The following is a 14,633-nucleotide window of genomic DNA, read 5'->3' on the forward strand; positions in this document are numbered from 1 at the left end:
TCCTTTCCTAATTTGCATCCAGTGGGAAGCTAAATCCTTAGTACTCCATCTTCGTTACATTGAAGTTGTTCAAAATCCTTCTCGGAGATGGCCAAGGACACCATGGAGGCCAAAATGGGAGTGGGCCGCGCATCGAGGCTCTGAAATTGATTAACCGGGAACCTTGGCAAGGAACAGAAACAATAGCCCTCCTGGTCTCCGCCAAGCCTTCGGGCTGTAACCGATCTACTTGGCCCCTGCCAAGATTGGGCTAGTTGCCGTCCGGGTATAGCGGCCGGTTCTGCCCGGAAGAACTAGAGGCGCTAAACGCTTGGCATGGTGCCATGGATCAACAGGGTCTTGGACTTGAGTGAGTTCCTTTCGAACTATTCCACGCGATGTTACCATGTGCAACTAGAGCCACCTCACCGGAGATTAATCATTATCTGGATCTGGAGCAAAAATATTGGTACGTTGCCTAACTTTTGTGAGTTACGTAAGGTTTCGATCTTGCGTAAAGCCCATACTCTTAACTATTTCCTGGAAATTCTCTATTTCGGGTGCGCCTTGACTTAGACTAACTTGGATCACTTCTCTCAACAAGATGGCAGTGGCATATCGTGTCCTATGCTGGTTGCTTATATTATGTCAGGTCACTGGCGTATTGGCAAGTCATGCGCACCATGGCCATGAGCATCTGCATCGCCATTTCAACCGTGAAAATCATCCCTCTCCTTCAGTCGCTGCTTCCAGCTACTCGTCTTCAGCATCGGGTGTTCCTCACTTTGGGGCCTCTGATGCCGCCCTCAAAGTTTCCGAGGCTCTCAAAGGCCTGGCTGTCGTGAATAAGCTACGAGTTGAGAATGTGAAGTTCAACAAATATGCCATAGCCACTTCAGAGCAGGTCACCGGAGAAAGAATCAATGCGCCTCCATTAGATTATTCTGCGGGTACTGTCTCTCGGCTTGCCTCCCATCACAATTCGTCTGAATCTGAGACCAAAGGAAAACGTGGAGAAAGCGGCAAAAGCAGAAGCAGCTTTGCATACACAATTCCTAAGGATCTCGCAGATGCGGCAAAGATACTAGCAGAGTCTGTACCACCCACTGCCTCTACTGGACAGGAAGCAATGTTGGCTGCGAAAATGCATGCCAAATATAGATCCAAGTCGAACGACACCAACCGTCCCCAACAGCGACTTCAGCACCTGAACGGACTACTTGAGTACGCCTCGGCTGATCAGACAGTGCTTCATTCTGACTCGGAAAGCGAGAATACCACTCTCAGAAAAAGGGCCACCACTGGATCTGACTATTGGTTGGCTAACCTGCAACAGAATGGTGCTAGCCCATTTGCCCCTGCAGGATACAAGGTAAATAATTTCAATTGAAACTGCCGCTCTATCTATCTAACCCTTCAAATCTTAGGTCTGGAGGAATGTGAAGGACTACGGCGCCAAAGGTGATGGTGTGATTGACGACACGGGTAAGAGGAATGCCAAACAATGCTTGGAAGCTATCAAAACATAAACTGACATGTTGACACCACAAAGCTGCCATCAATAAAGCCATCTCCGAAGGAGGTCGTTGTGGAGCAGACTGCGGTTCAAGCACAAGATTCCCGGCAGTTGTATTCTTTCCTCCTGGAACGTATCTCGTCAGCAGTCCAATTATTCAGTACTACAACACGCAATTCCTAGGAGATGTATGCTGACCCCATCCACTTTAAAGAATTGGCATCTAATCTAATATCACCCAGCCTGCTGATTACCCGACGATCTTGGCTGCTGCAAGTTTTGTTGGCTTGGGCGTCATCACCTCTGACGTCTACGTTGGTGACCAGGAGCAATGGTCAGTACGAATTGCAGAATAAACTTAGCAAGTATCCTTCTAACGCAAGATTTAACAGGTACTTGAACACGAATAACTTTCTTCGCAATGTGCGTAATTTCAAAATGGACATTACTCGCACAGATCCCGGTGCATATGTGTGTGCCATTCATTGGCAAGTCGCCCAAGGAACAACTCTCGAGAACATTGAGTTCTACATGTCTCAGGCAGATGGAAACACCCAGCAGGTATGTCGAAATCTACCGATCGAGAAATTCAAGTATTGACAGAGAAGGGTGTCTACATGGAAAACGGAAGCGGGGGTTTCATGAGCAACCTGACATTTGTTGGTGGAAACTTTGGGTATGTTGTTCCCCACTGGGCAATTGTTGCGAAAGGTGTGAAACTGACACATCTTGCACGACAGTGCCTATCTTGGAAACCAACAATTCACGACCAGCCAACTTGTCTTTGTGAATTGCAAAACTGCAGTGCAGGTCCACTGGGACTGGGCTTGGACAATGCAAGACGTTGTGATCGAGTCATGTGGACGCGGAATTGTAGTGACTGGTGGTGTAAGTTCCCTAACATGTCAAGTCTGAGAAAATGTATCTGAATTCTAGTTTAGGCTGGAGGTGTGGCCAGTACTGGTCAATCAGTTGGCTCGTACATCTTGGTGGATGCCATCATCGCCAACACGCCAACAGGAATCCTCACATCGTTATATGCAGATGACTCTACGGCAGTCTTACTACAGAATGTGGGATTTTTCAATGTGAAGGACGCAGTTGTATCCGACACTACTACTGAGCCTCTCCTATCTGGAGGAGATGAGGTCCTCGTTGATTCCTGGGGATTCGGACTCTACCATGACGATACTGGACTTCATTTCGCACAACAGCAGCACATGCCATCCTTGAAGCGGAAGGAGATACTCACAGGCAGCCAGTCATATGTCAAAGGGACCTCGAATTTCTTTGCCCGTCGTCGTCCTCAGTACTTTGGTCTCAACGGCGGTCAGGTCTTCGACGTCAAAGAATATGGTGCTAAAGGTGATGGCGCCACGGATGATACAGCAGCTCTAAACAGTATCCTCTCCACTGCTGCGAATATGTCTTCCATCGTGTACTTCCCCTACGGTATCTACGTGATTAAAGATACTCTACGTGTTCCGCTTGGTTCCCGGATTGTCGGACAGGTTTGGCCGCAGATTATGGCGACAGGCAGCAAGTTTGAGGATGCCGAGAATCCCCATGTTGCGGTCCAAGTGGGTAAAGAGGGTGATGTTGGTATCATTGAAATCCAAAACATGATGTTCACGGCGTCTGGGCCCACAGCTGGTGCTGTTCTGATGGAATGGAATGTCCACGAGTCTACACAAGGTTCTGCAGGTCTTTGGGGTAAGCATTTCCTTTTCCTGATGCGCAATCTTTTGTCGAATCTTTGCATCTGCGTACGAAAAGGCTAACGAACCCAGATTCTCACTTCCGCGTGGGCGGAGCTGTTGGTTCCCAGCTCCAGTCCGACAAATGTCCCAAAAAAGCATCAACTATAAACAAAAACTGTATCGGCGCGTCGCTGATGCTTCATGTCACAAAATCGGCTTCGGCTTACATGGAGAACCTTTGGGCTTGGGTCGCGGACCATGACCTTGACAAGGTGTCTCAGGACCAAGTGGACGTTTACGTGGCACGCGGTATTCTAATCGAAAGTCAGGGACCTACCTGGATGTATGGCACAGCTTCAGAGCACAGTGTCATGTATCAGTACCAATTATCGAGGGCCAAAAATTTGGTGATGGGAATGATACAAACCGAGTCCCCCTACTTCCAACCCACGCCTCCAATGCCTGAGCCCTTCAAACTGGGCAAGTTCCCCGATGACCCAGAAACTGGTGACTGCAAAACATGCACAAGTTCGTGGGCTGTGAGAATGCTCAATTCGGAATCGATATATATGCTCGGTGCAGGTGTGTACCATCTTCTTCGGCCTTGACTCGCGCTATTGCTAACCTTTACAGGTATTTACAGTTGGTTCAATTCATATTCTCAAGACTGCTTGAACTCGAACGACTGCCAAGACAAAGCTTTCTACATTGAGCAGAGTAGCGATATTTGGATCGTCAATCTTGTTACCAAGGCAATTGTCCAGTCAATCAGCCCGCTTGGGGAGACTGCGATTTATGCCAAGGACACAAAAAATGGCTTCATGTCCTCTTTGCTTGGATGGTTCCGCAAGGCAGACGACGTTATCGGACAGCGTAACTTCACGGGATTCTACTTTTACGAGGACGATTCCGACTCAGACTATTTGTCGACACTATCCCCTATTTGCCAAACAGCACTTACCAAGCTCATCAACTGCGACGACGAGGTCTACATGTTCCAGACACCTAAGTGGAGAAGGGGTCTGGATAATGACACTCTCAGTGATTTGGTTTGTAGCCCTAGCTGCGGAAAGTCTTTGAGCACCTGGTTCCACCAGGTCGCGGACAACTGTGCAGCTGATAAAAGCGTTGCTCCATTGAACATCAAAGGTGGAAATGCTTGGGCAGGATGGAATGAAACTTGCGCAAAGGATGCCAGAAGTGGTAAATACTGTGGTGGTAAGTTTAAATATCCTCCAACCTCACTTGACAGGCTCTCATCCTGAGATAATGCATAGACTTAATCAGTGAATTCAATCCGGACTTTGATGCTATGCCCACTTCTGAGCTCTGCTCCTCTTGCTACGTCGACCGGTACCAAAAGATGCAGTCAACCCCCTACTCTGCATACGACAAGAACTTCCAATCACAGCTGGTTGACATTAACTCAAGATGCGGTCTCCAAATCCCGACCAAGATACCAGATCCGCTTCAGCCAGTGGTCGATCCATATGCACCGTCGGACTCGTGTCTTTCAGGCATCAAATACACAACCGTTGCTGGAGATACGTGTGACAAGATTGCAGTTGCATACAAAGTCTCATCGGCCGCCCTTTTCATTGGACATGACAACCTGTTCGAATGCGAGGAGATCCCAGTCGGCACAAAGCTATGCATGCCGTTGCAATGTGAAAGAGTCTATACCATTCAGGGGAATGACACCTGTACTTCTATAGAGAAGGCTCAAGGCGTCGGTTACAAAGACGGAACCACCTTACGCAAGTACAACCCTTGGATCAGTTATGATTGCTCCAATCTTCAAATTGTCAGCGATGTCGCGTACGGCCACGTCATCTGCCTCTCACCCCAGTCTGGCGATTCGAATACCACTGCCCCGGTTGAAGATCCCACATCCCCCGGATACTCTGATGGCGGCTATGTGATTCCACAGATTGAGCCTCCTCAGAACTCAACAGTCGCAGAGGGAACAACAACCGGTTGCGGGAAATGGCATGTTGTTAGAAATGAGGAACTGCAGGAGACCTGCACAACGATCTGTATGCAGAGCAAGATTCCCTGGTATTTATTCTTGGACGTGAACCCTTCGCTGAGTGAGGATAACTGCGATGCCCAGCTTGTTGTTGGCAATGCCTACTGTGTCGGGCCAACCTATGGCTGGAATGAGTATTTTGAGGGGAGTGATTGGGATTGATTCGATTGAACAGCTGGAGGAGACTTGATCTTGCTCACGGAGTATCTAGTGTAGTGGGAGAACTGCGCGCCATCGTGGCGAAATGAGCGGTGTACGGATGACTCAGCATTTGTGATATGGATAAAAGGCTTCATCGCGCAGATAGGACAGACAGAGACACAGACACACTTCTCCTCTTCTAGAACCACCCCTGTGCTCTCCTCTACTGTAGTCCCACTACTCCCAGCGGCGGACCTGGTTCGCAGACAGGTTCGCGTTTCTCGCTCTTCAATAGGTAGTTCTCTCGTTCTTCGAGACAATCTGAGTTGATTTCAGGATTCCAATTTCCAGATTCAAATCCCCATTTCGCACATATCACATGAACTAGAGAAATACTTTGGATGGTCTACTTGGCCTCAAGTAGCGATAGAAAGAAGGAGAAAATCCCCAGCGTTTGCACTTCACAAAAGATCTTGTACTTATTGCAGCTGATCACTTGCGACTCAATCGTCTTCCAAGGTCCTCTCGAATATACACTTCGTTGAATTCACGGAGGTAAGGACTCTGCGCCATCTTCGCAAAAACCTTCAACAGCTCTGTATCTCTGCCATCCGTCAAATGAACAATGCGCCACACGTTCAAAGGACATTCCTCACTGCCTTCCACAGAATGTTCCACATGGAATAAAGGCTGCTCAATTCCACTTCGGATTATCTCCCCGCTAGGCGTCTCGGTTTGTGCGACACCAAGGAAAAATGCACGATGGGCATCATGATCTAGACAAACATGTTCAATGACAGTGGCGTATTTCGAAGGATTCGTCCATATCCGCTGATCAGAAACTCGAGTGAAATATTCCAAGGATCCCTGGCATTTATTGTGCAATATTTTCAAACTGCCTGGACGAACAATGTGGCCCAAATATTTGTCAGGATGGTGAGCTTTCTTATCTTCCATATCCCACAACTGACGGGCGGTGTATGTAAAGTCCTCGTCGACGTCGTAAGAAGCTTTGATGATCTCGTTGACATCAGCCTTAGGGAGATCGATCGCTGTGTTCTTCTCACGTGTCGACCTGCCGGTTTGTGTACTGTCGATATTAAAAGCGTAAAGATGACAGTTTAAGGAGCCTCCTCATTCACTTTGCTAGCTGCCTCATACATCGGTTCTGAACAACAGCCCCCAGAGTTCGCTAAGAGCCTCCCGATACCCGTGCTGAGTTTGTCAAAGGCTTGTCCAAAATAAGCCAGTTCGTCTCCCTGTTCGGCGTATCGACCCTTCAGGTATTCACTCTCTTGGCGTAATTGGAGATTTGCCGTGCGGAGCTCCCCATTCGCCTGCTCAAGACGTTGGGTCTCAGACTTCCTTGCAATATAAGACTCATACAGCCGTCGGTAAAGCCTCACTATCTGTGCAGCCTGGTGCGCGAATTGTGGGTCGTCCTGTACCAGCCGCTTCAACTCTTCGACCAGCGGTTGGAATGGTTCAGCGACCAAGGCGTGTTGTGCCTCATTCGGGGGCAACTGTACCTGTAGGAGCGAGTTGCAAAAGTCGGTATGCAGCTCCATTCTGGATGCAATCGTCGCTTACCGGCTGCTGACCCAGATCCTGCATCTCTGTAAATACTGGGAGCTCATTTAGGTATCCCGGCGGAGCGCTTCCTGTACCTTGGTCTAGCTCAACTTTTGCTTCATGCTCATTGTTAAGACCATCTATTGTGAGAGTTTGCAGATCAGTAGTAGGGTCCAGGGCTCTGGCATGGAAAAGTCTTTATACCAAGTGATCGAGCCAAGCTTTGAAGAGCAATAGAACTAGTCGCGACGTAACATGTTTCTGAGGTATGTCTGGTGCTACGTACATTTGGCTGATACATTGAACCCATCCAGATAGTGAGGGAGACCCCGCCGTATTGTCCGCCGTGATTCACACGTTCAACATGTACCAGTAATTATTTATTAAAGGGGTTGACGCTTCAACGACAAAGGTATGCGGACAAACTGACTATTGCTTCCTACATGAAGTTCAATGACCTTGCTCGGATCATCGTGTTGAAGGGTATCATGGGTAAAGTGTGAGGCCAGTTTTTGACGGGGTTGATTTCAATTGTAGGTTCCTTTTTGGGGGTTTTGGTAAGTGTGGCTCCAGAAGCGGGAATTGATAACTGGCTAGACGTCAGTTATCCCTTATAAGAGGCCACACATTCACTGCCACATTTTGAAGCTCCAAGCCGGAAAATAAATACCTTTCCTGGTACGCTTCCTGATCTCTCGACAAAATGCGGCTTGTTCATGCCCTCAATTTCGGATTCACTTGGCGATTCCAGAGTCTGTCGGAGCATAAATAGCCTCAGTCGAGACAGGCAAGGCCGGAAGTCTCCATATGCTTGACTTTGGCATGGAATATACTGTTCGTCGACTGATGCGCAAAGGTACCAAAGACGCGCACGATACTATGCCGTTGTTAACCCGCACGGCCGAGGAAAGGCCCATCCGAAAACCTTCCGACAGCAGATCGTCTCTACAGCACAGGTCTGTCCCTGCAAGTAATTTGGCTCAGACGTCTGACAGGCGAACCCGAACAACCATTTGCCTGCGGTTTCGCCATGAATACGCCTCGCCAAAGGCAGGGCAGGTCGTCTCGCAGCCATCCGGTCCAAGCGATAGAAGAAAATGGAAATACCGGGTGGTAGCAGGTCAGAGAGAATCTAGTAAAGAACCAGATCGATTGGATTGGTTGCGGAGACTCCGTCCCAAGCCTCACCGTGTGGTGGAGTGATGGGAGGAAAAACCACATGCTCCAGCAGATGGAAAGGCAATGCCAGGACTTGGCCTGGGTTAGCCATGATTTACATGCCTCGGTCCTCGTTGAACCAAGGAATGCAGATGCAGAGTATCTCATTCTTCTATGGAATCCTTGGCAGTACAGTAATATTCGAAATCAGATTTACCTTTACACCCTTAAGACTTTCATTCCCCAACCGTATTCTGAAAACACACTAGTCTAATTTTAGCCATACCCCAGGAATCCCGGTCAGACTGTATTGTATGGCCTGGTAACAATGGATGGGTCATTGTTATAATACCGTTCCATGGAATCCAATCGAGTCTTACATGCAAAGAAACGAAGCACAGAGTCGATCCTAACAATTAGCAAGATCCCTTCCCTACGTACGGCATGAGCTAGTGCCCAGTAGGCCCTTTCGTGTTTTACTACATTGCTTCTCTGCATATTACACCGCTTTTCTCACCGCTGTTTCAAGCGTTTACCATTTTATAAATTACTGTTTTTTAACCTACTATTATTGATTTACCCCTCTCATCTCCTGTTTCCATACCATCATGCCTCGTCAAATAATTGATATTGAGTCTCACAAGGATGAGATCATCGCATTTTTTACCAATGGAGCAACAATACAACAGCTTTGTACAGAATTACAAGAAGGCTATACCATCAAAATCGCTCCTCATACGATGAGGAAGCGCCTCAAGGCATGGGGCATTGCTAAAAATGCACCTCCAAAGACAATTGGAAACCTGGAAATTCAAAAACGGATCCAAACCTTACTTTTCCAAGTAGGTCTTGACGATTATCGTATCCACCAAGTCCTCTGCAATGAAGGGATTCAAATTGGTCATCGTAGGGTCCAAAATGTTCCGAGTGGCGAACCTGCAATCTGCCAAGAGATCATGAAGATCCATCACGACGACCCCCAAGGAGGCCATTATGCCGTCAAGAGGACGATGGAGGCCGTGAAGCGCAAATACTGGTGGACGACGGTGGTCAAGGATGTTCAAGAACATGTCTCCACGTGCCCGACGTGCCAGTCTAACGCTGTCAAACGCCATAAACCCTATGGACTGCTCGAGCCACTACCAGTGCCCGAGGCACCAGCGCAGTGGCTGAGCGTGGATTTCATCACAGGACTGCCGCCTTCGAAATGGGAAGGGAAGGTCTATGACGCCATCATGGTCGTTGTCGACCTGTTCAGCAAGTATTCCCTCTACGTCCCCTGCACAAAGGACGTTGACTCACCAGGGCTCGCAACATTGTTCTACGAGAAAGTCATGCCGCTCTGGGGAATGCCAGAGAACCTCGTGAGCGACCGAGGAACAGTCTTCAAAGCAAGATTCTGGAGTTACTTCTGCTTCCTTCTGGCCAGGAGGCGCCGTCTGTCAACAACATACCACCCGCAGACTGATGGGCAGACTGAGAGGCAGAACCAGAGTATCGAGTACTATCTGAGGAACACAGTCAGCTGGTGCCAGGATGACTGGACGAGATGGATTCCACTTGCCCAGATGGTATACAACACTGCCACGCACATCGCGCTGAAGATGTCTCCCGCTCAAGCGTTGCTTGGGATCCGGCCTGAACTGAGAACATCGGTGCCAGACGACAAGACCGAAAGCCACAAGGATGCTGGAGCTCGCGTGGAGGAGATGCTCAAGATGCGCGAAGAACTGCGGCAGCGTCTAGAGGAGTCCAAGGCTGCCATGAAGCGCGCTTACGACAAGAAGCACATGGATAAGTCTTTCACCATCGGCCAATGGGTGATGCTCCGAAACAAGCACATCGATTCAGCACGGCCCTACAAGAAGCTGGACAACCGCTACGTGGGACCTTTCGCAATCGCAGGCATTGTTGGGAAACAGGCCTACAAGCTAATCCTTACGCCGAGGTACCGCAAGATCCACGCTACGCAGCATGTGTCCATGCTAGAGCCGTACCAAGGAGATCCGCTGAAGGTACACGAGAGGCCAGACCCCAGATTGGTCGATGGCCACCCGGAATATGAAGTTGAGGAGATTCTCTCGGAGAATCGCAGGGGCGCCGAATACCTTGTCAAATGGAAAGGTTACGGCCACGAGGACAGCACTTGGGAACCACGAGCACATGTGGAAGAGACAGAGGCATTCGAAAACTACAGCAAGAAGAAGAAAGAATCGCCTGTCCAACCCAAGCGCCGAGGAAGGCCTCCGGAGAACACGGCGCCAGAACAACCCAAGCGCTGAGGCAGGCCTCCGAAAAATGCGGCTCCAGAACAGCCCAAACGCAGAGGAAGACCACCCAAGAAACGCCCGACCTGAAGTGCCGCGACAACTCAGCGAGACAATGACCTATCGTCTCTTGCACAGGTCGCAGCGGGGTGTGATGAAGGATGACGATGGGAAATGTGACCATGTCGCCTGAAGTCTTTGTTATTTTTTTTTTTTTTTCATTATGTGACTATGATGTTTTTGTTTTTTGTTTCCTCTGTTCCTCAGCCCGCATGATGCGGATGATGATTGATGTTCTTATTGTTCTATGCTTCTCTACGACTGCGAGGACGCAGCCCTTGAAGAAGGGCGGGAATGTTACGTCCCTCTACCCACGAGTGCCTCACAGAGGACTTGGACCTGGATTCTGCCAAGTCACGTGGCGGTCAGGCTTGACCAGGCCACGTGACCCGGCTTGGGCTCTCCATAACAGAGACTGCCCGTCAGCCTTAGACTCCTTAGCGATTAGTCTGAATACAGGAATACCCCTTAGGATTTCTTCACTCTAGTCCTAAACCCCTCATTTGGACCCGCCAGTACGCCGGTCCTAACAGAATACGACTTCATCTTGGATTTCGACGTCGAAAAGATGACCATCAAAGCCAAGAAGCTGAAATCGAACAAATCACTACTATTCTTGAATCAGAGCTTGGAACTGGTCGAATTGAAGGCTTCGGAAAAGTCCATCTTCAGGAACATATTCGAAGACAAGGATATCTATTCAGTGGTAAACGTTTGTTTGATGTTTATCGATTGATGCGTCCTGATTTATTACAACGACGTAAACAAGATCTTCAACGAATGAAGGGTGTATACACAATTTGATTATGTGGAGCGAGAGAAACGTGCTAAGATCTATGTCATTCTTGACAAGAAGCCTCGTACGATAGAGATCAAATCAGATCCTATTTCTCCAGGACCTGCATCCCCAATTGCTTTGAAATTAGAGACACCAATCGCTTCTGAGCCACAAGCACCAGATGCTCCTGAGCCACAGGCACCAATTGCTCCAGAGTCAGAGGTATCAATCATTGATCTTGACGCCTCTGAGCCAGTGGTTATTTATATTGAAACTCTTGCAAAACCTCGTGAACATCCATTTCGTCCTCGTACGCATCGCAAATACTTCATGACTGAGGCAGAGATGAGAGCACATATACAAAGAATTGATGATGCAGTTGCTCGAGATGATTCTGATGATGGAGGAGAGCCTTTATTCCATCCTGATGTCATTATTTATTGTAAATCACCACCTGAAGGGGAGCCATTTGATCTATCCTCTGCTTCTACTGAAGTGGATCAGGTTGCCTCGGATCTTGAAGATACCCTCATCGCCTCGCATGTCTGATGCTAATGGCACATTCCAGATGTCAAATGCCACGAAATATGCATCTACTGTCGCCAGTTACTTCAACAAACACGACAATACATACGACACACATGCCGCACGAGGGAAAAGGCCAACGACGAAGCGAGAGAGTTCTACAGAAAAGAGCGGTGTGCTCAACTCAATAGAATATCTATCGATAAACTAAACTTGATGCTTGCAAGTGCAAAGCACCGAAGTAGACGGCCCAATAAACGAGACACTGAATGCTGTGATGAACAAACAACCAGCCCTCGTAAACTGCGGAAGGGGAATGCAACGCTTGAGAGAGAGAACATCGTGGGGACAGTGAACGGTTTGATGGTATTTACCCTCTGTTTTCTATCCAATAAATATTAACACCGTCAGCAGGACGTTTGAATGCAGGAGAGGCTCTGCAAGTACCGTTCATCGCGCCACGTAACCTGCATCCGCTCACGTATCCATGAAACTTATCCAACGAGAACTTCCCATCCAAAAACCCCTCTGTTGGGCATATGCAACGGTCCTACGACACCCTCGTACCCCAGCCGTACGCGCCAATATTTGATGATATCACCATCACACCATGCTATGATTTGGTTCAAGAGTCATATGCATTTTCATCAACGCTGCAGAATGCGACTTTTCTAACAGACTCCCATGATGATCAGAGCGCTTTGCCAACTTCTGAGGCAAGAATGAGTTAACCAGGAGGCGCGTTGACGCCCATTGCAACAGAATCATGTTTGCTATCGAAGTAGGTCACGTTCATGCCAAAATTGGGTCCTTCCATGTTGCTGACTACTGCTTGGAGGGACTTGGGAAGCTTCATCGGAGCCCACCATTTTTTCAAACTCAGGCATGACGACGTTCGCTTGATTGTCATTTCGCCACGTCATCTCGTTTTCGTGGAGCTTTCTCGCGAGGTCGTTCTGGCCTCTAGGAGCCTAGTATTGCTTTTCAACTATTCAGCGACCCAATGTTCATCTGGGTTCCGCGCTCTAGCCTGGGTTCTAACTTCAAACTGCTGGAAGAAGCCTCGCGCCCATAGGGAGAAGTGGCCTGTCGACGTGCCGCCTGAGATTGTTCAGATGATTCTTCATAAACTGGAACCGCGAGATGCCGTGGCATCTTCGCAGGCATCCTTCGCTGCTGAGCAATGCTACTACGCTTCAGAATCCCAGTTCAAGGACATTGACGTGCGAAATTTTAAGTCCTCTATACCTTGCTGCGGCAAGCGCACTGGACTGGAGACGCACGGTATCTGAATGCCATGCTTGGCAACACTTGTATGTGTCGGTCTGGAAAATTATTCTTCCGACTATCGGTACGTTTGTATGGGCTGCCAGGAAAGAGCCTGTATGGTACTTGATCCTGGCGGGATAAATAGGTTCAGCCGTCGGAAAATTAGGGAAGGATGTCAGGTTAGAGCCGAAGGTCTTGTTAAATCACTTCAATTGCGGCTTTCCAAACCTTCCCATTTACGACCAGAGCTACAATTTCTGGGAAATCTTGCCTCAGTTCAGTCAGTTGCGCCTTCACTCATACAGTATACGATCCTTTTCAACCACTCCTTCTCTGGACTGGCTTATGGCTTGGAAGATAGTTCGTAACTCGCCGTCGGTAGTGCCTCTCTCCTTCAGGATGAATATAAATTCTGGACAGCCGTTGTCTGAGCGGCTTGTGTTGCCAAACGACCCATCAGCTTTGAATCGGTTTTTTGAAGGGTTTCCCGGAGTTCATTCAACAATCACAACACAATAGATACGTATAATTGATGTCAGCGTCAGCTCGCTAGAACATACTTGTGCTAAGATATGTGATTTGCTGGTCTGTAACAATAGAATGGCCCTGTTGTTTCTTGGGGCTCTGGTTAATCAGAGGCTGTCGGAATAACTAGTGTAATGGGGAGAAGATGTTTCTTCAAGATGAAGCAGCTCACGGGCACAGTTGTGGCCGGCTTAACAACAGGAATACGTTTACCAGATCATTAACTGCGGGTGTTTGATACCTTTGTATGACCTCTGGAGGAGGTGGACCGAGTAAGGCTATCATTTCGGCGATGTGTAATTTACCCTTGCTCGGGGAATTGAATTTCTAACACTCAACGACCTCGTCCATCACATGCATGTCCCCCTGATCTATGAAGAGACTAAGCAAGCTACATGCAGAGGTTATTTCAATGAGGTTGAAGACAAGCCTTCTGATATGTCCACTTATTATGTGCAGGATTCAGCCATCCTATATACGGCTGGCTGGCGGATTTACCTTGCTTTTGATTGAAGGCCTACAGCCTGCGCACCGATTGTAGATTTGATTATGCCAGGTGGAATGAGAGTGAGCACCGCCCCAAGTTTAAAGCTTACAGTATTGAGGTATCAAGAATGAAATATAATGCAATGTAACAAGCTTTCAATTTGAGGTAGGAGAACTAGCATAGACGCTGACAATATGTTGGATATCGCATTTATCCAGAACCCCATCCACTTTCACATAGACATCCCGGTTTCCTTACTTGTTGAAGCACTCTGGAGTTGAATCCTTATTATGTCTACCTCCTCCTAACTCCACTATTGGAATCTTAACGCAATGAACACCCTGCTAATGATTAGAATAATCCTTCAGTCTGGAAGTCGAGGGAAACGCACACTGCTTCTTGCCATAGAAGCGAGCAATATCCTAACTTCTTACTAGAAGAATGACACCGCAAACTTTGGTTCCGCCTTTGCCGTCGCTTACGAGGCCAGTGCAGGAGGGAGCACGGGTCATGTTGTTGTACCCACAAACAGGACAATTCATCATGTCGACAAGCTGACTCCGTCCACTGATGATTGCCATGATACGTATAGCAGCTGACTCTCAGGGTAGCAAAGTGTCGGTGTAA

General features: G+C 48.3%; 3 protein-coding genes across 3 annotated transcripts; 2 read left to right on the forward strand and 1 right to left on the reverse strand.

Annotated features, from left to right (window-relative positions):
* Positions 1 to 631: 631 nt before the first annotated feature.
* N7515_004647 (CAZyme family GH55) lies at positions 632 to 5,386 on the forward strand (the record flags this gene model as incomplete). Its single annotated transcript, XM_056665391.1, has 11 exons — positions 632 to 1,351; positions 1,407 to 1,464; positions 1,532 to 1,683; positions 1,738 to 1,829; positions 1,888 to 2,056; positions 2,104 to 2,171; positions 2,236 to 2,383; positions 2,437 to 3,208; positions 3,286 to 3,777; positions 3,829 to 4,413; positions 4,473 to 5,386. Coding segments are annotated over 11 exons (4,170 nt in total), but the record flags the coding sequence as incomplete, so codon positions are not given.
* A 1,100-nt stretch (positions 5,387 to 6,486) lies between these two features.
* Positions 6,487 to 6,979, reverse strand: N7515_004648 (uncharacterized protein; the record flags this gene model as incomplete). The annotated part of the gene is made up of 2 exons (XM_056665392.1): positions 6,487 to 6,894; positions 6,956 to 6,979. 2 exons carry the CDS (start codon positions 6,977 to 6,979, stop codon positions 6,487 to 6,489), a joined length of 432 nt encoding a protein of 143 aa, XP_056522342.1.
* A 5,540-nt stretch (positions 6,980 to 12,519) lies between these two features.
* On the forward strand, positions 12,520 to 13,017 carry N7515_004649 (uncharacterized protein; the record flags this gene model as incomplete). The annotated part of the gene is made up of 1 exon (XM_056665393.1): positions 12,520 to 13,017. The coding sequence occupies one exon, from the start codon at positions 12,520 to 12,522 to the stop codon at positions 13,015 to 13,017; it is 498 nt and encodes a 165-aa protein (XP_056522343.1).
* Between the last annotated feature and the right edge of the window lie 1,616 nt (positions 13,018 to 14,633).

The sequence above is a fragment of the Penicillium bovifimosum genome (assembly GCF_028826915.1).
Source record: "Penicillium bovifimosum strain IBT 22155 chromosome Unknown utg000004l_segment0_segment0, whole genome shotgun sequence".
Lineage (NCBI taxonomy): Eukaryota > Fungi > Ascomycota > Eurotiomycetes > Eurotiales > Aspergillaceae > Penicillium > Penicillium bovifimosum.